At 37.1% G+C, this 27743-nt stretch overlaps 1 protein-coding gene across 1 annotated transcript; it reads left to right on the forward strand.

Annotated features, from left to right (window-relative positions):
• The first annotated feature begins 2068 nt into the window (after nt 1-2068).
• On the forward strand, nt 2069-26881 carry LOC140862201 (putative late blight resistance protein homolog R1A-10). The gene is made up of 2 exons (XM_073265207.1): nt 2069-2484; nt 24695-26881. Exons 1-2 carry the CDS (start codon nt 2161-2163, stop codon nt 26879-26881), a joined length of 2511 nt encoding a protein of 836 aa, XP_073121308.1. The 5' UTR covers nt 2069-2160.
• Nucleotides 26882-27743: the final 862 nt, after the last annotated feature.

Raw genomic sequence — 27743 nt, forward strand, 5'->3', positions numbered from 1 at the left:
AATATCCATACCTTTCCATGAAGTGTTGTGGTCAAAGTTTGTAGAAACACTTGAATTCTTCTCACTGTAAATGAGCCTGTTGGACCAAAAAATGAGTGTAGGTGCATATGTATACGGTAAACTGATCGTGCCTAAAAAATCTGTCTTTGCCAAAAAAATCTAATTGCAGTTGAGAAAATAGGTGCATCAAAGACCAGACCTTCCAGATGGTACGGAGGGCTTTCTGCCCATTGTCATTATAATGGCCATAGTAATTAATATATTTATTTTGTCGGGCCTGCCATTTGTATTACTCAAGAAACCGCCCACTCACACGTACACATAAATATATATATTTACTTTGCCATAATAACCACAATAATTAATATATAATATATTTACTTTGGCCATAATAGGCACAATAATTAGTATATATATTTAATTTTATACCCTCATACATATGCATTACGATTATACATATTTATTTTTATATCCCCATACATATGTATTAGGATTACATAGATAGAAGAATAAAAGGGCAAAGTAGTCAATTCACAATCGTAAACCAAAAAATGAGTGTAGGTGCATATGTATACGGTAAACTGATCGTGCCTAAAAAATTTGACTTTGCCAAAAAAATCTGATTGCAGTTGAGGAAATAGGTGCATCAAAGACCAAACCTTCCAGATGGTACGGAGGGCTTTCTGCCCATTGTCATTATAATGACCATAGTAATTAATATATTTATTTTGTCGGGCCTGCCATTTGTATTACTCAAGAAACCGCCCACTCACACGTACACATAAATATATATATTTACTTTGCCATAATAACCACAATAATTAATATATAATATATTTACTTTGGCCATAATAGCCACAATAATTAGTATATATATTTACTTTTATACCCTCATACATATTCATTAGGATTATACATATTTATTTTTATATCCCCATACATATGTATTAGGATTACATAGATAGAAGAATAAAAGGGCAAAGTAGTCAATTCACAATCGTAAAACTTTGCCCTTTTATTCACTCTTTTAGATAGGTAATAGATTACGCAATTAAAATAGAAATATTTTGACTATTGCGCATTTTAAATCGAAAATTTGTTATTAGTCTAAAAGAATATGAACGCACATTAGAATTAGAGGTCTCTTTTTAAAATTAGACTCAGATCCAAAAATTATTAGAATCGGCTCTGATAAAAAGAAAAGAAATCAACAGGTTGCAAGTTGAAGAATGAAGCGTGAAGTATAAGAAGAAAAATATGTGTACATGTGAAGGATGGAGAACAAGAGAGAATACATCATACGTACATACAAAAAGACTCGGTGCAGCTAGCATTGATCAAGTGGTGGTGATTCACAGTGATTGAGAAACAAAGGAACACTACATCATGTCAACTACTTGGTGAAGATCATTCTGATTTTACTTATTACTCTCTTACTCTACATCGATCTTTGATTTTCCTATACTAAGGGTGTAGTTGTTATATCTCAACATATAGAGATCGAAATTTGTTTATTTATTTTACACTATTTAGTTTTCGTATTCGATTTTGAATTGATTTTAGAGTGTTGTTAGTTTTTCTCATTGTGTTGAGAGATCTAACTTTGATAGATTTGGTAGGATTATTTTGTAATTAAATATTATCTTATCCTAGCAATAACTTTTTTCATAAGGGAACTTGTGCACAATATATAATTTTTTATTGCCTTATTTTAATTCCACTGCATATTTATTCGTAATTATTCATCTTAACATTTTGATAATTAAACTTATATGGTTCTTAAGACAGCCATTAAAAATTATTGTACCGAACTATTTTACTCGATGCTAGTAAACACAAGGGGTTTCCCAAGAAGTCTCCTCCTCCGATTAAAAAAGGAGCTGCCTAAGTGTAAACGCTGAACGATTCCATAAAAGTGTACGAAACAAATGACAACTCCTTTTGAGGCCAATTTTCTATTCATTTTGTCAGAATCACACTCCATTACTGCCATTATTTTAATCATGCATGCCTACCTACAATACAAGAATTAATGTCCAAACCAATTAATATCATATAACACATTGAATTGTGTTGTGTATTGAAGCTTGAACCATAGAACCAAGCTTAACTCCATGCATTTTAATCCTGGTATGTATGTAACTAAAAGAAGATTTTGAGATGGCTCATGCTGCTATAATCTCACTTGAGCTAACTCTTGAGCAAATCCTCCTTCACCCTTATATATTCATCAGACCTCGTGAGAAGAAACATATCGAATCCTTCCATGAAAAACTTGAATTCTTGCAGCGGTTCTTGGAAGAACATCCCTCCCATGCAAGCAACGAAAACGCAACTTTTCTTGAAAGAAGAATCAGAGATGCAGCTTATGAAGCAGAAGATTCCATGGATCTCCATTTGAACAATCTGTGTAATTCAAAGGAAATGATTTGGCAAATGGAGATTGAGCCTATGATGAAGCAAGTTGATTCCATAGTTGGAGAGGTGGCAGCAGAGATTAATAAACAAATGGGGATTGAGAATATCAAACAAATAAGACGACTTTCCTGTAAGGAAGAGGAGATAAAGATATGCCAAGAACCTCCGAATGCTTTATGCAAGGATTCATCGAGGAACTTAATGGTGGGATTTGATGAGTACTTGATGCAGATTGTGGATCAACTTACAGGGCAATCATCTGCACTCGAGTTCATCTCAATTGTCGGGATGGGAGGTATCTGTAAGAGTACATTAGCAACTCATGCTTATAATGATCCATATGTTGTACATCAATTTGACATTCGTGCTTGGGTCACTGTATCTCAATCATATAACATAAGAGATATCATGTCGAGTATAATGGACTCGATGAATAAATTGCCTAAGAGTACTGATCAATTAGGACTTGATGTGTACCAAAACTTGAAGGGTCGAAGGTACATCATCGTAATAGATGATATTTGGGATATTAAAGCCTGGTATGACCTGAAAAAGATGTTTCCAGATGACCAAACTGGAAGCCAAATCATCTTGACCACTCGGATAGCCGATGTGGCTGCTTATGCTAGTCCTTCTGGGGCTCTTCATCAAATTTTTTTACTGAATAATGATCGTAGTTGGGAGTTACTACGTGCTAAAGTTTTTGGTAATGAACCTTGCCCTCTTGATTTACAAGAAATTGGAAAGACAATTGCACAAAATTGTGGGGGACTTCCCCTCTCTCTTGTGGTAATTGGCGGATTGCTCTCAAAGTTAGAGATGACAAAAGAGGTGTGGCAATCTGTTGCTGAAAATGTGACTTCCTTTGTGTTTTCAAGTGATGATCGATGTTACGCTATACTACGACTGAGCTACAACTACTTGCCTCAATATTTGAAGGCATGCTTCCTTTACACAGGATTTTTTCCAAAAAATCATGAGATTAGTGTTTCCAAACTTACCATGATGTGGGTTGCTGAGGGTTTTCTGGGACAAGCTCATGGTCGAAGCTTAGAAGAGTCGGCAGAGAGGTGTGTGGAAAACCTCCTTGATAGAAGCCTGATTTTGAAGTCTCAGAAGAACTCTGTGTTATGGATTATGTCGGAGCAAACATGACGATAATAATTGCGGAATAAAATAATCAACAAGAACACAAAAGATTTACGTGGTTCACCCAATATAGGCTACGTCCACGGAGCTGCTGCAAATATTTATAACCGAATAAATATCACAAGTGTATACAAAACACTATATCTCTCACCACCCAAATCCCGAGTATTACCGAGAAAATAATTTCTCTAACTCACACAAGAGAACACTCAAGAAAAATACCAAGAACTCTCTTTGTTTCTTATCTATCTTTTCTCTCGATTTTGGATATCTAAACTGAAGGGGAAAGAGCTCTCCTTCACGCGTCCTCTATGCGTCAATTAAATGCCTATGCATTTAATTGCTTCCCCTACTTCCACTTGCCATCATCCCAACTTCAACCAATCACCATCATTTGCCACCTAAAAAATCTCCCACTTGAAGACTTGATTTTAATCATGGCTTCACACAGTCAATACATCAGCTCATGCCTTCTCTATTATATTTGCAGTCCATGTCGTCTTTCATGGCTAACTCCCACTTGATTGAATCATCATTTTGCATCGCTTATTCAAAGGTCTCCGATTCACCTTTATCTGTCACCAAAACATAATGAAGTATTGGCGAGTATTTCTGAGGTGGTCTGATTGTTCTAGAAGATCTCCTGAGTTCAATTTCCGGAGTTTTTGGTTCATCATCTTGTGCAACAGTTTCCTTATCTTTCTGGTTACTGGTTTCCGACTCATTCACAGGAATATCCATCAATGGTATTTCATCCGTCTTCTTGACTTCAGGACATTCATCACCAGCTCCAACGCTTGACCTGTCCTTATACATCACATACTCATTGAAGATTACATCTCTGCTCCGAACGATCTTTCGATTTTGGTCATCCCAGAACCGATAACCAAACTCATTATCTCCATAACCAATAAAGAAACACTTCTTTGATTTTGGATCAAGTTTTGTTCTGCTAGCAGAATCAATGTGAACATATGATAAACATCCAAACACTTTCAAGAAAGAAAGGTTTACTTCTTTTCCGCTCTAGACTTCTTCAGGTATTCTGTAACCAAGCGGTACCGAATGTCCTCTGTTGATCAGATACGCTGCAGTGTTAACTGCATCAGCCCAGAATGATTTCGTCATTCCAGCGTGCAATCTCATGCTCCTGGCTCGCTCATTCAGGGTCATGTTCATTCTCTTAGCTACACCATTCGTCGAGCTAAAGAGTTCGAGCACAGTCGGTTTAATATTGACTCCATGTCAACCACTTCATGTGTTCGCTCGCTTGTTTCTTTGGGACGATGGCCACCTTCCTCAGATTTGTTCTTGAGATTCAAACTTCTTAGGGTACTACATGCTACTGAAGTAGCATTTTCTCAATTTCCATGTCAAGTTATGGTGCTTTTGAATCTACGCTACATGGCTTTGTGTTGTGATGGGGATATACCAGCTTCAATAACTAAGCTGTGGAATCTCCAAACCTTAATTATGGTTCTAGGTTTGGGTATATTGGGGAAAAATAACTTACCTGTGGAAATCTGGATCATGTCACATTTAAGGTATGTGAGGTGTTACGGAGCTAATTTTCTTGATCCTACAGCTGCCAAATTCGACATTTACAGAAATCATGTACTTCTAGAAGACCTCCAGACTCTCTCAGGGTTATGGAATTTTGAGTTTACAGAGGAAATGTTGCGGAGGATTCCAAACATCAAGAATATCGACGTTTACTATGATCCTCGCCGTTTGATAGAAAACGAATGGTCGTGCTACCAACTTGAGAATTTTGGCAACTTCCATCAGCTCAAAGCATTGAAGATATGTGTATTTCCAGACCCAAGTTGCTCTGTAAATTCGAAGTTCACCGTTCATTTTCCAGCATCGCTTAAAACTTTAAATTTATGTCGGGTTAGAATTCCTTGGCATGAACTGGGAATTATAGGCTCGTTACCCAATCTTGAAGTTCTCAAACTGAAGGATAATGCATGCGTAGGGACGGAGTGGAAACCAAATGAAGACGAGTTCTGTCAACTAAAAGTTTTGGTACTTGAAAGTTTGGAGTTGGAGCATTGGAGAGCCGAGTCTGACCACTTTCCAAGCCTCCAGCGCCTCATCATTCGATGATGTGAAAACCCGGAACTTGGCCTCCAAGTTTTTCTATTTAGGAATGATCTTCCAAACTTGGAAGAGGTAATCTTTCCTTTTCTTCGAGATTGAGTTTTTTTTTATATAAATCATTATATTTTCAACAATTAAATAAAGTTAGTGTAATGTCAGATTTCCTTCCTCAATTTTCAAAATCAAGGCTGATTTAATTCTTTTAATTAGTGCAACAAATCATCCCATGTCAGCCACAAATCTTGTCCAACCTCGCCTATATAAATGCACAAGACCTCTCCAAAAATCCTATTACAATTCCTCTCTTAGTTCGAACGCCAAGACTCTAAATTTTGCTTAGAAATTTACCCACTTTTCACTCCTTATTTTCGAGAAAAACAAAGCGGGGCTAGCAATAGGGATTCAAAGGCTGCCAAATTTTTCCTCCCTAGTTTCAACAAGCAGGCCATCATTAGGATCTAAATTTTGTCCACTTTCTCTTGATTTCTCTTGATATCCACGTGTAGAAATATAAGGAATTAGGAAAAAGAAAGTGCAAATTTGGCTAAGTAGACACCAATTTCGAGAAAGGGAAAGGCTGACTTTCGAAAGTGCTTTTTGAATTTTGCTCTCGTAATTTTCAAGGTTGCAGTACCAATTCAAGTATTTAATTCACACGCAAACATCTACGGTAAGTGGGCTTTTGTATGTATATTTCTTGACGTGATTTTAAAAATATTTATTGATGAGTCATGGTATTTTGGTTTTTGAAATTCGTTCGAGCATGTGTCTTTTATTCGTGTCATGTTGGTTCATGTTTTGTCATGCATGTTGTCAAGCACTGTTATGATTCGAATGGATATGATAATGCTATGACCCTTATACGGTGGAATTGTAACCGTTGTATAGCCTCACTCCATAGAGGATTAAAATATTGGACATGGCCTCGCTCCTTAGAGGATTAACATATAGGAGACAGTAAATCATGGAAAGGAGGTGAATTTCAGTGCTTATGTTCATGTGTTGAAAGCTTATGTATCATGATGATGTTATGGCCGATGGCCCAAGTATTGAGTTATGTTTATGTTTATGTTCATGATGTGTTGTGTTCCTATGATTATGCATATATTTGTTACATGTCTCGAATGGCCCCCACTTGCTGAGTGTTTCCCAAATCACTCACCCCTTACTTTTCCCTCCCAGATGATGAAGATGATGATTTAGAAGTTCGTGAACAAGATATGTTTTGGGGATGGTGATAGATGATCAATAAGACTAAATTTTGTTATTTTTATTATTGGGATTTTCGCATTAATATTTTGTTATTAAGTATTTAGACGTTTCCGCAGTTGTTTTGTTATTTTGGATTTATCGAGTTGTAAAGACGATGTTTTGGAATTTATTTATGATAATAGACTGGTTTGGTTTATACTGTACTACGAGGCTGGTTGTTTTATAATTTGTGTTAATTTGAAACAATGCCGGTGGCACGTCTCGGTCTCGGGGCGTGACATTAAAGTGGTATCAAAGCCGCCAGGTTCATAAATCCGGATGGGATTCCGTACCAAAAAATTTGACGTTGTCAAATTTTGACCCAAGCCTAGCGTATCCTGACTCGAATTCCCTTAGTGACGCTTTTATCCCTAATTCGGTCGTTTGAACCCTCGAATTCACGTTTTTGCTATTTTTGGAAATGTTTGTTTTGCCTATAACTTTTCGTGGAAAACTCGAAATTTGATTCCGTTGATTGTTTCATACTTCTTTTGATCAGTTGTTTCAATCCTAGGATAATCTCAAAAATTTCCATTTTTGGAAAATTTGTCCGAAAATTTCGCTTGATATCAATACTGCATGAGTAACCTATGATAAATTGTTCATCAGTTTAAATTCTGATCTTAATTCATTCTTCTTCATTTTTGGAAGATGACTATGTTGGAAAACGCTGTTCAGATCAATTAGAATTGATACCCGGTGCAGCGGAAGTTTAAAAATTTATTTTTATTAATATGAAACGATTCCATATCTGGGTATCAAAACTTTTACGATTAAATTCATACAAGTAAAACAAATAATCACAATTAATGTTTTACCTTAAATCTCGAAACGAGATTATGGACTCCAACAGAATTTAATCTGATCTTCTTGTAAATCCCGGGAACCAATGGCGTCACGATCAATCACCGGAATAAGGTCCACGAACAGAAAACAGAAACCCTCTGATTGACTGCACTAAAAATCAATCAGAAGTTTTGCGTAGAGAATAAACAGATATGATCTGTTAATTCAGAATTGTAATTTTTCACAAAAATCACAATCCGAATTTTCTCTAAAGGAGCAAGGAATTTTCGAAAAATCCCTTAGAATTATTTATGCAGTGTTCGAAAATTATAAGACACAATGTGTGTGATTTTCGAACCCAACACCTCTATTTATAGATAATTTCTAGTTATAATTGTATCAGGACTCTAACTCCTTAAAGCCCACAATCCATAACTTAAGCCCAACAAGCCAAGCCCGTTGTTATAGAAATTAATATAAAATTCATCGTGACTCCAATTGATAAACTGATTTTACCAATGTGCACAGAAACCATTTCTGCATCTTTTAGAGTCAAGATAATTTTTCTGAATCCGAATTCAGTGATTTCCAAAAATGCCCATCTCTATGTCATTTTAGGAAATCTCACTCCCTTTAGTTAAGAAGTCCAACTTCTCTTTCATTAAATTTAACTCTTTAAATTTAAATATCTCTACGGGGTTTTAGTAATCCATTACTTGTGTTACCCTCAATGGTTCAGGAATACAGCTAGTCGTGGGCTCACAACTCCTTATGACTCGAAACAACAATTTCCGACCTACCCATCGAATCATGGTAAGAGCGCTTAGCAACATCGCCCCATGATTCCCTAGGTATTACTGATAGTGCCTGCAAGAACCAGTAGATTTTGGTTAGCGTACAGTACGGTCCCTTCATCCATATATCCCGATCGAATCAACAACCATTGGTATATCGAGAGTCGTTCGAGATTCGATAACTATGCATTACATCTTGAAGATCAAATAGTGACATCGCATGTGTTACTAGGATAACCAATTAACCTAAAACACATCATGTACTCTGGCCAGAGATTCGTCATACTAATATCTCCTCAGATCGCATAGGATATCCACACTCGCAAGTATGTGGTGAATCCTTGACAACAAAGCATCGACTCCTATATGTGTCGTAACTGTACCCAATCCCGACACCTGATGACCCCAATAGAGTCGGTAAACGAGTCAAAGTACAGTACTAGCATATAGAGTCTCAATGATGTTTCAAGTAATAAGGACTAATGGTGTACAACCAAAATCGCGGACTTTATCCACTCGATAAGTGATAACCACTTGGAAAGTCCGAATAGGGTAGTTCGATCATTCATCATATGAATATCCATTTGCATGCTTTGAACATCTCTATGTTCCATACCAATGAAACGTGGTACTCGGCATCGCAAATGCTAGTCTCAATCTAGAGCGATCCTTATCCTTATTTGCGGACGGCTCAATTGACTAGGAACAGTTTAGAATATACAGTGACTATAAGATGTGTTTCATGATAGCCATCCCCATGTGCTACCATATCTTACATACACTATAGTATATTCAAGGTCTTTATCAAAACAACAATAGTATATCATAATATAACAATATGAAGAAAGATAAAGTCAATACCATTATAAAAATGTAAATTATATTAGACAAAAGATTGTTTTACATAGAGTCATAAAAGCCCTTAGCCACAAGTTGGCTTACCGGGAACCCACTCTTTCAATCTCCCACTTGCCCTAAAGCCAACTAGTCATACTACGTAATCCCATTGCTTCACGATGTTTGTCAAACAATGGTCCTGGCAAGGGCTTAGTAAGCGGATCAGCGATATTGTCTGTAGAGGCCACTCTCTCGACACTGATGTCTCCTCTTTCCACAATCTCCCGGATGATGTGGTATTTCCTCAGTACGTGTTTGGACTTCTGATGAGACCTTGGCTCCTTTGCCTGAGCAACGGCACCCGTGTTGTCACAGTACACCGAGACTGAACCAACAGCTTCAGGAATTACACCCAACTCTTGGATGAATTTCCTTATCCAAACCGCCTCTTTAGCAGCAGCTGATGCTGCAATGTATTCTGCCTCAGTGGTGGAATCCGCTGTGGTGTCTTGCTTGGAACTCTTCCAAGATACAGCACCGCCATTGAGCATGAATACAAATCCAGAGGTTGATTTCGAGTCATCCACGTCACATTGGAAGCTAGAGTCGGTATAGCCTTCCAACTTCAATTCTCTCCCTCCATAAATCATGAACAAATTCTTAGTCCTTCGCAAGTACTTAAGAATATCCTTCATGGCTTTCCAATGCATTTGACCGGGATTGGCTTGATATCTGCTCGTGACGCTCAGAGCATAGGCTACATCCGGTCTGGTAGATATCATCCCATACATGATACTACCAATGGCTGACGCATATGGTATGTGTGTCATCTTCTCTATCTCTTCGTCAGTCTTGGGACACATAGACTTGGATAAAGAAACTCCATGACACATAGGTAGATGTCTTCTCTTGGACCCATCCATTGAAAACCTTTTCAATATGGTTTCGATGTAGGTTGATTGAGTAAGTCCTATCATTCTCTTAGATCTATCTCTATAGATCTGTATCCCAAGAATATAGGAGGCCTCACCCAAATCCTTCATCGAGAATCTACTTGATAACCATATATTTGTTGACTGCAACATCCCTACGTCATTCCCCATGAGTAGAATGTCATCAACATAAAGTACTAAGAATGTCACCGCATCCTTAACTACTTTTTTGTACACGCATGGTTCCTCTGGGTTTTTGATGAAACCAAAATCCTTTATTGTTTCATCAAATTTCTGGTTCCAACTTCTTGATGCTTGTTTGAGACCATAGATTGATCTCTGAAGCTTGCATACCTTATGCTCGCTTCCCATGGATGTGTATCCCTCAGACTGCGTCATATAGATCTCTTCCTTAATGTTTCCATTAAGAAATGCAGTCTTTACATCCATTTGCCATATCTCATAGTCATACCATGTTGCTATGACAATAAGGATTCTTATGGACTTGAACATTGCGACTGGTGAAAAGGTTTCATCATAGTCAACTCCTTGTCTTTGAGTATAACCTTTTGCCATCAATCGTGCCTTGTAGGTCAATACCTTTCCATCAGGCCCAAGCTTTCTTTTGTAGATCCATTTGCACCCAATTGGAACAATTCCATCGGAAGGATCTACTAAAGACCAAACTTGGTTAGAATGCATCGAATCTATTTCCGATTGCATAGCTTCAAGCCATAAATTTGAATCCGCATCAGAAATTGCTTCCTTGAAGTTTCTTGGATCACATCCAATGTCGGGTTCACTTTGATCCCCTTCAAGAAGAAGACCATATCTAATAGGAGGCCTAGAAGTCCTCTCGGATCTCCTAGTAGTAGGCGTGTCTTGTGATGATTCTTGAGGTGTAGGATCGCTATTTTGTATCTCGGGTTCTTCTTGAATTTCTTCGAGTTCCATCATCTTGCCTTTCTTATCCAATAAGAACTCCTTCTCCAAGAAGGTGGCATTCCTTGAAACAAACACTTTTGTTTCATTAGGATGATAGAAATAATATCCGATTGAATTCTTCGGATACCCCACAAAATAACATAAGGAGGATCGACTATCCAACTTATCTCCCACTGTCTGATTCACGTAAGCAGGACATCCCCAAATCCTCAAGTACGAATACTTAGGAGCTTTGCCATTCCATAACTCGTATGGTATTTTATTTACTGCTTTAGTGTGGACGTTTTTTAACAACAATAGCGCCGTTTCAAGCGCGTAGCCCCTAAACGAAGGTGGGAGCTCAGTGAAGCTCATCATGGATCGAACCATGTCCAACAAAGTTCGATTGCGACGCTCCGAAACACCATTAAGCTGAGGTGTCATAGGAGGAGTCCACTGTGAGAGAATCCCATTCTCTTTTAGATAGTCCAAAAACTCGGTACTTAAGTATTCTCCACCTCGATCCGATCGAAGTGCCTTAATACTTTTACCTAGTTTGTTTTCTACTTCAGCCTTGAATTTTTTGAACCTTTCAAATGCTTCAGACTTATATTTCATTAAATATAAATACCCATACCTAGAATGATCATCAGTAAAGGTAATAAAGTAGGTGTTGCCACATTTAGTACCAATCCTAAATGGACCGTAAACATCTGTATGGATCAAATCCAACAGATTTTGACTACGCTCAGGTTTCCCTTTGAAAGGAGATTTAGTCATTTTTCCCTTTAGGCAGGACTCACAAGTAGGTAGAGAGTTAATATCAGACATATCAAACATGCCCTCTCCCACTAGCTTGTTCATCCTCCTTGAGGAAATATGACCTAGCCTAGCATGCCAAAGGTTTGCCGGGTTTTGACTATCGTCCTTCCTTTTAATTGTTGTTACCGATTTATCAACATAATTAATTGGAACGTCTTTTAATTTTAGGCTATATAGATCATTTTCAAGTTGTCCATTTCCAATCAAACATTCATTCTTGTAAATATTGCAAATCCCATTTACAAAATTGCAAGAAAAACCATCTCTATCAAGCATAGAAATAGATATAATGTTTTTGATCAAATCCGGAACATATAAAACATCTCTGAAAAATAACTTAAAATTGTTCTGTAAAACTAAATAAATGTCTCCTATAGCTTTGGCTTCGACTCTAGAACCATTCCCGAGCCTTAGCTGGGTCTCACCCATCCTTAGCTTACGACTTCTTTTCATTACCTGCAAATCATTGCAAATGTGAGATCCACATCCGGTATCCAATACCCAAGAAGAAGTATTAAGCAAAACATTTATTTCAATGTAAAACATAACCTTTGCAGTTCGCAACTGTTCGAGGTATTCCTTGCAGTTACGTTTCCAATGACCGGGTTTCTTGCAGTAATGACAAACGTTTTCATCTTTTATCTCAATTGAAGCCTTGACCTTTCCCTTCTTATTTGGTACAATATTCTTGGGCTGGGCAGAACGTTTCTTACCCTTTCCACTTGGTCCTTTCTTAGAGTTAGAAGAGGAGCCAACCAAGAGTACCGGTTTATCCTTCTTTAGTGTGGCTTCATAAGTCACAAGAATATTGATCATCTCTTCAAGGGTGGCCTCTATCTTGTTCATATTGAAGTTCATCACAAAACCGTCAAACGACTAAGGAAGTGAAAGAAGCAACAAGTCCACGCTAAGTTCATGCTCCAAAGTCAAGTCGAGTGTTACCAACTTTTCAATGAGCCCAATCATGCGCACCCCATGCTCACGGACCGAAGTCCCATCTCGCATGCGGCTCGTCTTGAGCTCTCTGACGGTGGAATACCTCTCTGACCTTGACTGAGCTCCAAAGAGTTCCTTGAGGTTCTTGTGAATGTCAGCAGCATTCACGGCATCCTCGAATTTCCTTTGAAACTCATCAGACATCGAAGCCAGCATGTCGCATTTGGCCTTGATATCATGGTCCCACCATAAATCAAGTTTGGCCAACTCTTCCGGACTTGTATTAACCGGGGCTTCCTTCGGAGGCGGCTTTTCTAACACGTAGAAAGCTTTTTCCGAAGTAAGAATAATCTTTAACTTACGGAACCATTTCGTATAGTTTGCGCTAGTTAATTTATTTTGTTCGAGAATTGAAAATAGTGGATTGCGTGGATTCATCGTAATATAATACTGAAAAGGAAACAGACAATAATCAGTAATTTGTTTAATTAATTTACTAAGACATAAAATATGGCGAATTTCATTTTATGAATTACACTCCCACTATTTTGACGATTTTACTACCCTCTAGTGAAAACGAGAAACATTTTCTTTAGTGGGAACATGGAGTCCAATTGACAAACTATGGTCCCGAATAATATCAGCCAACCATAATTTTCAAAAGGTAGAGCCCAATTGCTTCCAAAGCAACCTCCATGTTTTTACCTCATGTCCAATAAGGGCCCAATAATATAACGTCGTTTATTGTGACATGTCAAGATGACCCATCAATATTAAGTTGTGATGGACGGTCGCCATGTGGATCCCCAATAATATGAGCCAATCCCATGGGAGTTCCACCCAACTTACAACATGTGTCGATCCAATGTACAGCTTTCCGACGAACGGGCCCCCCCAATAATATGAGCCGGACCGTATCCGCGGGTAGCATCACATACATTGATCGTTGATGGAAGGTAGGAATATTTAAACAATATTTAAAATTCCCTTTTGTTTATCTTGATATCAATTTTAAATCATATTTAAAATGAGGGATTTTATTTTAAAATTTGTCTCATCATGCAATTTATGTATGCTTGCGGGATTCATACAATTTATGTCTAAACATGCATACATCAATAATATCATATATTATTAAAGGATGATCGATCCCATTAACTATTCGACCTGTGGTTGCCAATCACGAGTCTAAGTCCAATCCTAGGTGATATGCAAGTATGCAATGCAATCCTATTACATTGTGCTTCCAATTTACATTTCTTCGGTCTTCATTGTCTGCTGGGCCCACCATTTCTTCAAATCTTTGTCTCCCACTAAGTCTAATAAATTTAAAATAAATTTCGATGACAAATATGGGATACATTTTTAGGGGTGGGAACGGGCCATAAGCCAGGCCCACTTTTATTACATATGACAATCATATTGGGCTATAAACCAAGCCCATTAATAAACACCAACAACAATAAGACAAATGTAAATCACCTAACATACACCTAAAACATTGGTCATGGCAATCGATCATCCTTTATCCATTAATTAATTCAATAATTAAATAATTGGATAAACATGCAATGGCATCATAATTTAAAAGATAAAATCATATTTTATCTTATCCATCCATAAGATCATATCTTATCATCAATTGTACCAAAATAATTAATTTTATAAAATTTAATTTAACGGATAAAATTTATGAATTTTCCAAAAATTCAAATTTATCCAAAAATCAATTTTAAAAATTTCGGACTCGAACAATTTGATCCGATGCCTCGTGATCTAATCAAAAACAATTTTCGATCGGATCAAACACTCGAATTTCAAAAATTCAAAATTTTTAAAAAATTAAAATTTTAATTTTCCGGGTTGCCCGGGACAATCCCGGGCAGCCCGTGCCCCGACCGGGGCTCGGGCTGGGCAGCCCGTCGCTGCCCATTGGGCAGCGACGATCGCTGCCCTGGGCAGCGTCGTGCGCTGCCTTGGGCAGCGACAATCGCTGCCCGTGTTTCGCCCGTCAAAAATTTAATTTTAAAAAATTTGTTTTGTTTCAAAAACCGAGGCTTAAAAATTTTGTACAATCGATTAGTTTAATCGTTTGATTTGAGCAACCTGGCTTTGATACCACTGGTGGAAAACGGTGTTCAGATCAATTAGAATTGATACCCGGTGCAGCGGAAGTTTAAAAATTTATTTTTATTAATATGGAACGATTCCATATCTGGGTATCAAAACTTTTACGATTAAATTCATACAAGTAAAACAAATAATCACAATTAATGTTTTACCTTAAATCTCGAAACGAGATTATGGACTCCAACAGAATTTAATCTGCTCTTCTTGTAAATCCCGGGAACCGATGGCGTCACGATCAATCACCGGAATAAGGTCCACAAACAGAAAACAGAAACCCTCTGATTGACTGAACTAGAAATCAATCAGAAGTTTTGCGTAGAGAATAAACAGATATGATCTGTTAATTCAGAATTGTAATTTTTCACAAAAATCACAATCCGAATTTTCTCAAAAGGAGCAAGGAATTTTCGAAAAATCCCTTAGAATTATTTATGCAGTGTTCGAAAATTATAAGACACAATGTGTGTGATTTTCGAACCCAACACCTCTATTTATAGATAATTTCTAGTTATAATTGTATCAGGACTCTAACTCCTTAAAGCCCACAATCCATAACTTAAGCCCAACAAGCCAAGCCCGTTGTTATAGAAATTAATATAAAATTCATCGTGACTCCGATTGATAAACTGATTTTACCAATGTGCACAGAAACCATTTCTGCATCTTTTAGAGTCAAGATAATTTTTCTGAATCCGAATTCAGTGATTTCCAAAAATGCCCATCCCTATGTCATTTTAGAAAATCTCACTCCCTTTAGTTAAGAAGTCCAACTTCTCTTTCATTAAATTTAACTCTTTAAATTTAACTATCTCTACGGGGTTTTAGTAATCCATTACTTGTGTAACCCTTAATGGTTCAGGAATACAGCTAGCCGTGGGCTCACAACTCCTTGTGACTCGGAACAACAATTTCTGACCTACCCATCGAATCATGGTAAGAGCGTCTAGCAACATCGCCCCATGATTCCCTAGGTATTACTGATAGTGCCTGCAAGAACTAGTAGATTTTGGTTAGCGTACAGTACGGTCCCTTCATCCATATATCCCGATCGAATCAACAACCATTGGTATATCGAGAGTCGTTCGAGATTCGATAACTATGCATTACATCTTGAAGATCAAATAGTGACATCGCATGTGTTACTAGGATAACCAATTAAACTAAAACACATCATGTACTCTGGCCAGAGATTCGTCACACTTATATCTCCTCAGATCGCATAGGATATCCACACTCGCAAGTATGTGGTGAATCCTTGACAACAAAGCATCGACTCCTATATGTGTCGTAACTGTTCCCAATCCCGACACCTGATGACCCCAATAGAGTCGGTAAACGAGTCAAAGTAAAGTACTAGCATATAGAGTCTCAATGATGTTTCAAGTAATAAGGACTAATGGTGTACAACCAAAACCGCGGACTTTATCCACTCGATAAGTGATAATCACTTGGAATGTCCGAATAGGGTAGTTCGATCATTCATCATATGAATATCCATTTGCATGCTTTGAACATCTCTATGTTCCATACCAATGAAACATGGTACTCGGCATCGCAAATGCTAGTCTCAATCTCGAGCGATCCTTATCCTTATTTGCGGACGGCTCAATTGACTAGGAACAGTTTAGAATATACAGTGACTATAAGATGTGTTTCATGATAGCCATCCCCATGTGCTACCACATCTTACATACACTATAGTATATTCAAGGTCTTTATCAAAACAACAATAGTATATCATAATATAACAATATGAAGAAAGATAAAGTCAATACCATTATAAAAGTGTAAATTATATTAGACAAAAGATTGTTTTACATAGAGTCATAAAAGCCCTTAGCCACAAGTTGGATAACCGGGCACCCACTCTTTCAGACTATCCCTCGCACTAGAGCTACTACCTAGATTAGTTCTTTTTATTCAGCATTGTTTTGATTTTTATTCAGCATGATTTTGATATCTTGGTAATTTTGAGACTTAGCTTGTTTTGTTCACCTTCATGATATTTTGGGAATCAATAAAATAACTTTTATTCCTTTGGAGTATTTATTGATTCATTTATTCCGCTATTTCCTTTCTTCTTTAAGTATCGTGTTTCGACAAACTCTTAGAACTCCTTTACTGTAGGAAATGGCCGGGGAACCCCCAAGAACACGCAACAACAATCATGGGGATAATGCGAATCCACCTCCAGGAATCAGTCTTAGCAGAGAAGACCTTGCGGCTATCGCAACAATAGTGGCGACGACCCTCCAAGGGATGGGAAATACAAATGGCAACGGCAAAGGAAATTGCAATCCGCCACCTCCTCCACCTGGTCAAAATGGAGTCAAATTCCATTATGAATCGCTCCGTAAGAACCGAATTGAAATGTTTAAGGGAGATGCTGACCCAGGACGAAATTGGATCAAGAAGATGGAGGACCAACTACGTTTACTTGAAGTCCCTGAAGCACTTAAAGTAGAGGTGTCGATACCTTTCCTCGAAGACAAAGCACGTAAGTGGTGGGAAGCTGTCTCACCAGCCATGTTAGCGGCGGGACCAATCACATGGCAACAGTTTCGTACTACGTTTTTGAAGCAGTACTTTCCAGCGGAGGTTCGAATACAGAAATTGAGCGAATTTGAAAATCTCATGCAATCTTCAGATATGACAGTGGTGGAGTACACCTCCAAGTTCAATGAGCTCGGGTCTTACGCCCCAACTATTATGGGAGATGATGAGCTAAAGTTGCACCGGTTCAAGAAGGGGTTGAGCAGCAGAATCCAGTCTGCATTAGCGGTTTATCAACCTGCCAACTTTGCAGACTTTATGGGAGCAGCCATCCGAGCTGAATCGGATATCAAGCGTCGAGAAAATCAATTCAACAACAAACGACCTCTCTCTGGCCAATCTTCTTCGAACGGGCATGTGTCCAAGCGTCCAAACCATTCTGGTTAATTATCCAAGGACACCCTTTCTGCTCCAAATCATCCACACATCAAGCTATGCCCCACCTGCCACCTCCGACATGAAGGGGAATGTCGTCGGAACAATGGCGCTTGTTTCAACTGTGGAAAAATGGGACACCGAATTGCTCAATGTCCCGAACCCATGAAGTCAAAGACAGGACCAAATGCTAGTACTACTACTCAAGGCCAACCAAAGGAAAATAAACTCAGTGCTCGTGTCTATGCCATTACTCAAGAAGAAGCAGGCGGTGCGAACAAAGTCTTGGCAGGTACCATTCTAATCAACAATGTGTCTACAAATGTTTCATTTGATTTTGGTGCCACACATTTGTTTACATCTAAGAGGTTCGTAAGAAGTTAGGGCTTATTCCTGAAGAACTGACGGAACTATGTAGATTAGCAAACCCTAATAGCAAGTTAACTCAAGTTTCGAGGACGAAACTTCTCATAAGGAGGGAGGGATGTGAAAACCCAGAACTTGGCCTCCAAGTTTTTCTATTTAGGAATGATCTTCCAAACTTGGAAGAGGTAATCTTTCCTTTTCTTCGAGATTGAGTTTTTTTATACAAATCATTATATTTTCAGCAATTAAATAAAGTTAGTGTATTGTCAGATTTTCTTCCTCAATTTTCAAAATCAAGGCTGATTTAATTCTTTTAATTAGTGCAACAAATCATCCCATGTCAGCCGCAAATCTTGTCCAACCTCGCCTATATAAATGCATAAGACCTCTCCAAAAATCCTATTACAATTCCTCTCTTAGTTCGAACGCCAAGACTCTAAATTTTGCTTAGAAATTTACCCACTTTTCACTCCTTATTTTCGAGAAAAACAAAGCGGGGCTAGCAATAGGGATTCAAAGGCTGCCAAATTTTTCCTCCCTAGTTTCGACAAGCAGGCCATCATTAGGATCTAAATTTTGTCCACTTTCTCTTGATTTCTCTTGATATCCACGTGGAGAAATATAAGGAATTAGGAAACAGAAAGTGCAAAGTTGGCTAAGTAGACACCAATTTCGAGAAAGGGCAAGGCTGACTTTCGAAAGTTTTTTTTGAATTTTGCTCTCGTAATTTTCAAGGTTGCAGTACCAATTCAAGTATTTAATTCACACGCAAACATCTACGGTAAGTGGGCTTTTGTATGTATATTTATTGACGTGATTTTAAAAATATTTATTGATGAGTCATGGTATTTTGGTTTCCAAAATTCGTTCGAGCATGTGTCTTTTATTCGTGTCATGTTGGTTCATGTTTTGTCATGCATGTTGTCAAACACTGTTATGATTCGAATGGATATGGTAATGCTATGACCCTTATACGGTGGGATTGTAACCGTTGTATGGCCTCACTCCATAGAGGATTAACATATTGGACATGGTCTCGCTCCTTAGAGGATTAACATATAGGAGACATTAAATCATGGAAAGGAGGTGAATTTCAGTGCTTATGTTCATGTGTTGAAAGCTTATGTATCATGATGATGTTATGGCCGATGTCCTAAGTATTGAGTTATGTTTATGTTTATGTTCATGATGTGTTGTGTTCCTATGATTATGCATATATTTGTTACATGTATCGAACGGCCCCCACTTGCTGAGTGTTTCCCAAATCACTCACCCCTTACTTTTCCCTCCCAGATGATGAAGATGATGATGTAGAAGTTCGTGAACAAGATATGTTTTGGGGATGGTGATAGATGATCAATAAGACTAAATTTCGTTATTTTTATTATTGGGATTTTTGCATTAATATTTTGTTATTAAGTTTTTAGACGCTTCCGCAGTTGTTTTGTTATTTTGGATTTATCGAGTTGTAAAGACGATGTTTTGGAATTTATTTATGATAATAGACTGGTTTGGTTTATACTGTACTACGAGGCTGGTTGTTTTATAATTTGTGTGAATTTGAAACAACGCCGGTGGCATGTCTCGGTCTCGGGGCGTGACAGATGATGCTACAGCTTAGTGGAGATACCGTCCGGGTTGGGAGAAAGCATGACACTTACCAGAATTGGGTTGGATGAGTGTGAGGATTCTGTGTGGGTTTCAGCAAGCGAAATACGGAAGACGCAACTTAGCTATGGAAACGATGATTTTCAAGTTACTAATTTGCCTTCTGACAAGAGGTATTTTATAGGGCTTGTGGATAGGCTTGTTAAAAAAAAGAGCTTATAAGTTGTTGGGATTTTATTTTATTTTTTTTTAAAAAAAGTGTTTTTTAAAATTCATTTTTAATAATTAAAAAAATGTTCATATATTTGATATTATAATATCTTTTTATTGTCAAAATTAATAGTTAATTTGTGGAGGATATGATGAGGATTTACGAAAATATTAGAGGATATTTTAGAAAGATAAAATGTTAAAATAATAATTTTTTTCAAAAAAATAAGGACACACTTATAAGCCGTCGAACAACTTATTTTGATAGTTTATAAGCTGTTTGGAAAATTTTTTACCAAACAAAATTTAAGAACTAATAAGCTCCAAAACTAAGTTCAGTCAAACATCTTCTTAACCGTTTGTTTTTCCAAGCTTTCAGGTATAGATGACCCTATCGAAGCAATTAATCGGGGAAATGTTTTTTTTTTCCTCTAATAAGTTGTCCATTTTTTTTTTGTACATTAACTTTTCAAATTTTGGTTTTGATACATAACTTTTAAATTTCATTGATTTTGGTTTAGTTGCTGACGTGGCGCTAGATACGTCAGCATTTTTAGGTGCCACATCAGTAATTGGACCAAAATACCCAAAAACTAAACGTTGGGGTACCAATACAAAAATATAAGTTAATGGACAATTTTTTTTTTCCAACTAATTTATAACTTTAATGTGTCCTACATGAAATAATATCGTTTTCTGCTTTCGACAAATTTATTCTATTCCCGTGCCTGCTCGTAGGATCATGAAAGACGCATCAGATTAAAAAGGAAAATATGTCTTGGAATAAAAGACATAATTTCTACTTAATAATTTTCCTTCCATGAATTAATTTTTAATAATAAGTTTTGTCTTTCTTTGACTTAGTTTTTATACTTTGATTATATACATTGACATCTATATATATTATATAGGCATGCTTAATGGTCCGGTTCGGCCCGAAACCGAATCAAACCCGACCAAATAAACCCGGAACCGGATCCGGTATGGAGGAACCGGACCCGGAACCGGGACCAATCCATTACTTAATGGATTGAACCGGTTCATATTCGTCCGGTTCCGGTTTCGGTTCCTGAACCGAATCCGGAAAAAACCGAATCCGACCCGGATCCGGAACCGGTCAAAAATTTTTTTTAAAAAAAAAAGAAAATTGCCAACTGGCTACAAATTGTAGCCGTTGGCAATTGTACCATCATGGTTTAATTGCACTTTGGGGGGCCAATTAAAAAAAATATATTTTTAAACCCTAAAATTAACTATAAATAGTAGATAGTTTTTATCATTTTGACACAACAATTTGCTCTCAATTCTCTACTCTACTTGCTCTATAATTATATCTCAAATATATACTTATTTAAATTATTATAAAGATATATACTTATTTAAATTATAATTTTTTTATAATTATATCTTAAATATATATTTATTTAAATTCTACTTTCTCTACAATTAATGACATCATCTTCAAACCGTGGTGGTGATCGTGGCGGTAAACGTGTCTTCGATTTTGGTCATGGCGTAAACCGATGATTTTGAAGAAGTGAGAACATAGATTTTCACGCCATGGCGTGACTTTTCTTACGCCTAGGCGCGAGTCGTTGATTCAAAAAAGGGAAATTTTGGTCGATTAAGTGGGAAGAAAAGTTGAAATTCATGAACTCTTGGAGATATATAAGATATATAAGGATCGATTTTTAGGTTAGTAGGGGACTTTTGGCATATTGCTTGGCATCTGCAACATCACAAACAAGAGAGACGAAGCTGAAAGCGGGGGAGACGATTTAGAAACAAATATATATATTTTTTTTACAAAAATACAAACCGGACGGAACAGGTCCAGAACCGGCTGGAACCGGACAGGAACCGGCCTGGAACCCATAAAAATGGGTTCCGGTTCGAATTGGTTCCAAGCTAATCGGAACCGGACCGATTCATGACCGGTTCCGACCAGTTCCGGGACTGGACAGACCGGAACCGGACCGCCGGGACCGTTAAGAATGCCTATCTATATATATCATTTATTTTTACTAACACCCAATTAGTAATTTTCATTTCGTCAGGGTTCGATAAAAAAACATGATCGTTCTTATTTGGTGATAGAAGGGTCGTCTGACTCGAGCCCATTTTTTTTCTGGACCTATAATTTTAAATATATATTATATAAAAGTGTATATGTATCCGATATAAAATTATTATTTTTGGGGTTTTTTCATTCATAAATCATAACACACAAAATTATTTTTTCTTGGCCTAATACCTAGTATAAACTTTTTTTATTATTTATGAGTCTATTGATAAATATATTTATGAAGTTTATTATTTCAAGGTCTCTTGATAATTTTTTTCCAATATAAATTTTTTTTTTTGCCCAATATAAACAAAAAAAACCTTTTTTATTCACTAAATTTATTGAATAGTAGTGTAATTGAACAAATACAAATACATATTGTCTAACACATAGAGATTATTCTGATATTAAAGAGAACGATATATTTTTGAAGTTGACATTCTTGAAGTCCTAATTATCAAGAGAAACAAAATCAACAATTGATGTAGTGAATTACTTGAAAAAAATTAGATGGATATTTTTTAAATTCTCACATGGCTTATAAAATCTTGTTGACTATACTTGTTAGAGTAGCAAGTGCAAAACAAAGTTTCTCAAATTTAAAGCTCATCAAAAAAAAATTTCAATAAACCATGCCATAAGAAATGATTTAATGAATTGGTTATGTTATTATATAGTTGAGAAAAAAGATTACTAAACAATCTGATTAATATTGTTATCTCTAAACTGTCAGACAAGTTGTTATATATAGTGATCATTTTGTACATGTTTGATCTTATTACGCAATTAAAATAGAAATATTTTGACTATTGCGCATTTTAAATCGAAAATTTGTTATTAGTCTAAAAAAATATGAACACACATTCTGATTTAGGGGCCTCTTTTTAAAATTAGACTCAGACCCAAAAATTATTAAAATCGACCCTGATAAAAAGGAAAGAAATCAACAGGTTGCAAGTTGAAGAATGAAGCGTGAAGTATAAGAAGAAAAATATGTGTACATGTGAAGGATGGAGAACAAGAGAGAATACATCATACATACAAAAAGACTCGGTGCAGCATTGATCAAGTGGTGGTGATTCACAGTGATTGAGAAACAAAGGAACACTACTTCATGTCAACTACTTCCAGAGGATCATTCTGGTTTTACTTGTTACTCTCTTACTTTACATCTTTGATTTTCCTATACTAATCTAATAGTATTTCGGGTGTAGTTGTTATATCTCAACATATAGAGATCGATATTTGTTTATTTATTTTACACTATTTAGTTTTCGTATTCGATCTTGAATTGATTTTAGAGTGTTGCTAGTTTTTCTCATTGTGTTAAAGATATCTAACTTTGATAGATTTGATATGATTATTTTGTAATTAAATATTATCTTATCCTAGCAATAACTTTTGTCATAAGGGAACTTGTGCACAATATATAATTTTTTATTGCCTTATTTTAATTCCACTGCATATTTATTCGTAATTATTCATCTTAACATTTTGATAATTAAACTTACATGGTTCTTAAGACAGCCACTAAAAATTATTGTACCGAACTATTTTATTCGATGCTAGTAAATACCAGGGGTTTCCCAAGAAGTCTCCTCCTACGATTAAAAAAAGGAGCTGCCTTGCCTAAGTGTAAACGTTGAACGATTCCATAAAAGTGTACGAAACAAATGACAAAAATTAATGTCCAAACCAATTAATATCATATAACACATTGAATTGTGTTGTGTATTGAAGCTTGAACCATAGAACCAAGCTTAACTCCATGCATTTTAATCCTGGTATGTATGTAACTAAAAGAAGATTTTGAGATGGCTCATGCTGCTATAATCTCACTTGAGCTAACTCTTGAGCAAATCCTCCTTCACCCTTATATATTCATCAGACCTCGTGAGAAGAAACATATCGAATCCTTCCATGAAAAACTTGAATTCTTTTAGTGTGTGTGGCTGCTTAAGTGTGAACGATGAACAATTTTCCATTTATTCACATTGAACGTGGAAAACTACTCACAACATGATAGCAACTTATGCTTTTATTGCATTGAAGCTTAAATCTTACGACCAGACTTCCATTTGTATCCTGGTATGTAACTGAAAGAAGCTCTTGAGATGGCTTATGCTGCTATAAATTCTCTTAAGCTAACTCTTCAGCAAATCCTCCTTCACCCATGTATATTTTTCAGACCTCGTGAGAAGAAACATATTGAATCCTTCCATGATAAACTAGAACTCTTGCAGGGGTTTTTGGAAGAACATCCATCCCATGCAAGCAATGAAAAAGTAACATTTCTGGAAAGAAGAATTCGAGATGCGGCATATGAAGCAGAAGATACCATGGATCTCCATTTAAGCAATCTGTGTACGGAGGAAATGATTTGGCAAATGGAAATCGAGCCTATGATGAAGCAAGTTGATTCCTTAAGTGGAGAGGTGACTGAGATTAAGGAACACATGGAGTTGGAGATCAAAACTGTAAAACGTTCCTTAAAGGAAGCTGAGATAAAGACCTGTGAAGAACCTCCGAATGCTTTGCGTGAGGATTCATCAAGTTCTACCAAGAACTTAATGGTAGGATTTGGCGAGTACTTGATGCATATTAAGGATCAACTCATAGGGCAATCATCTGCACTCGAGGTCATCTCGATTGTTGGGATGGGAGGCATCGGTAAGACTACTTTGGCAACTCATGCTTATCATGATCCATATGTTGTACATCAATTTGACGTTCACATTTGGGTCACTGTATCTCAATCATATAGTATAAGAGATATCATGTCAAGCATGCTGGCCTCGATGAATATATTGCCTAAGAGTGCTCAACTAGGACTTGATGTGTACCAAAACTTGAAGGGTCGAAGGTACCTCATCATCATCGATGATATTTGGGATATTAGGGTCTTTGATGAATTGAAAAGGATGTTTCCAGATGACGAAACTGGAAGCCGAATCATGTTGACTACTCGGATTGCCAATGTGGCTGCGTATGCTAGTCCTTCTGGGACTCTTCATCAAATTTCTTTACTAAGTATTGTTCATAGTTGGGAGCTACTGTGTGCTAAGGTTTTTGGTGATGAACCTTGTCCTTCTAATTTACAAGAAATTGGGAAGACAGTCGCAAAAAATTGTCAAGGACTTCCCCTTTCAATTGTGGTCATTGGTGGATTACTCTCGAAGGTATTGAAAACGCCAATGGTGTGGCAATCCGTGGCCGACAATGTAACTTCACTCATGTTTTCAGGTGACGATCAATGCTCAGAGATACTAAGATTAAGCTACAACTATTTACCTAGATATTTGAAGGCTTGCTTCCTTTATATGGCAATTTTCCCAAAAGGTCATGAGATCCGCGTTTCCAAACTCGTAAAGATGTGGGTTGCTGAGGGTTTTCTGAGACAAGTTCATGGCCAAGTCGCAGAAGAGGTCGCAGAGAGATGTGTGGAAGAACTCCTTGACAGAAGTCTAATTTTAAGGTCTAAGAACTCAGAAGGAAAAATCAGGGCTTTCAGGATCCATGATCTCTTGTTAGACTTCTGTGTAAAAGAAGCAAAGCACGAGAAGTTTCTTCAAATAACAGAGAGCCCTACCGATCTATTTCCGACAATTTTAGCAAGTGAGCGCCGTATAAGCATTCTTCGAGTAGAAAAGTTGGTGCATAGTCCGTTTCATTTTGACTCCATATCATCTACCAATTCCTACGTTCGCACCTTCGTTTCTGTGGATCAAAGCTATATTTACTTCAATTTGTTCTTAAGATTCAAACTTCTTAAGGTACTGGATGCTTCTCAAGTATGGTTTGGTTACTTTCCACCTCAAGTTTTGGAGCTTGTGAATTTACGCTACATGGCTTTGCTTTGTGATGGGGATATACCTGCATCAATAACAAAATTATGGAATCTCCAAACCTTAATTATTTTCCGAAGTTGTTATCAAAAGATTAGTGACTTACCAGCAGAAATCTGGATCATGACACATTTAAGGCATGTGAGGTGTGAAGGAACTCAACTGCTCTGTCCGACCGCTGCTAAATTCGACTTTGTCAAAAAACATATATTTCTTGAAAACCTGCAGACTCTATCAGGGCTATGGAATTTGGAATTCAGCAAGGAAATGTTGCGGAGCATTCCGAACATCAAGAAAATCAGTGTTTTATATGATTTGAGCAGCTTGATAGGAAATGAATGGTCGGACTACCAACTCGAGAATCTTGGCAACCTAAATCAACTCGAAGCATTGAAGATATGCGTAATTCCAGAACTAACACGATATGTGAACTTGAAATATCGTTCAAAATTCAGGTTTCAGTTTCCGCGGTCGCTCAAGACTTTAACTCTGGGTGGGGTTAAAATAGCATGGCATGATTTGGCAATCGTAGGTTCATTACCCAATCTCGAAGTTCTCAAACTGAAGGATCTCGCTTGTGTAGGGACAGAGTGGGAACCAAATGAAAACGAGTTCCGTGAACTAAAAGTTTTGGTACTGGAAGAACTGGACTTGAAGCATTGGAAAGCTGATTCCAACCACTTTCCAAGCCTCCAGCGCCTCATTATCCGATGGTGTCATGAATTGGTGGAGATACCATCTGGGATGGGAGAAAGCGCGACGCTTCTTGAATATTGACAAAAGAAGATAAATGGGCAAGCAACAAATGTTCGAACAAGATTATGCAGCAGAAGATGTCTATTCTTTTATTATCAATATATACATAAAGGAATGACTGGTAGACTAGATTTAAGGCTATTATGTCGCGATCCTCTTTTTGTGGGATTTGACATACACTAATTTAGGAATACAAATAAAGTAAATTCGTAAATATATATCTAATATAATATAAATCGACGGATATTTCGTAATACTCCCCCTCAAGTTGGAGAGTGAATGTCGTGAAGTCCCAACTTGTTGCGTAATTTCACAAACTGATCCCTTCCTAATGCCTTCGTAAATACATCAGCCAACTGCGAGTTTGAAGACACAAAGGATGGAGTAATCATTCCAGCTTGCATTTTTTCTCGTACAATATGACAGTCTATTTCTATGTGCTTGGTGCGCTCATGAAAAACTGGATTCGCTGCAATGTACAAAGCTGCCTGATTGTCGCAGAACAATGGTGTAGGAGTTGCTTGATCTACCTTTAAGTCATGCAGTATATAACGCAGCCAAGTTAACTCAAAAGTTGTGTTAGCCATGGCTCGATATTCGGCTTCTGCGGATGATCTAGAAACGGTGGCTTGCTTTTTTGATTTCCATGATATAATAGAATTTCCAAGGAAAATACAAGATCCTGTGACTGATCTTCTTGTAGTATGACACCCTCCCCAATCTGAATCACAAAAGGCTTTCAGCTCTAGGTTGTTTTTGGAAGAAAGTAGTAGTCCTTGTCCCGGTGTACCTTTGATGTATTTGAGGATTCGAATGGCAGCATTCCAGTGAGGTAGTTTAGGTTCCTGCATAAATTGGCTCAAAGTGCGAACAGAGTAAACAA

Source organism: Henckelia pumila, chromosome 4, assembly GCF_033568475.1.
Source record: "Henckelia pumila isolate YLH828 chromosome 4, ASM3356847v2, whole genome shotgun sequence".
Taxonomy (NCBI): Eukaryota; Viridiplantae; Streptophyta; class Magnoliopsida; order Lamiales; family Gesneriaceae; genus Henckelia; species Henckelia pumila.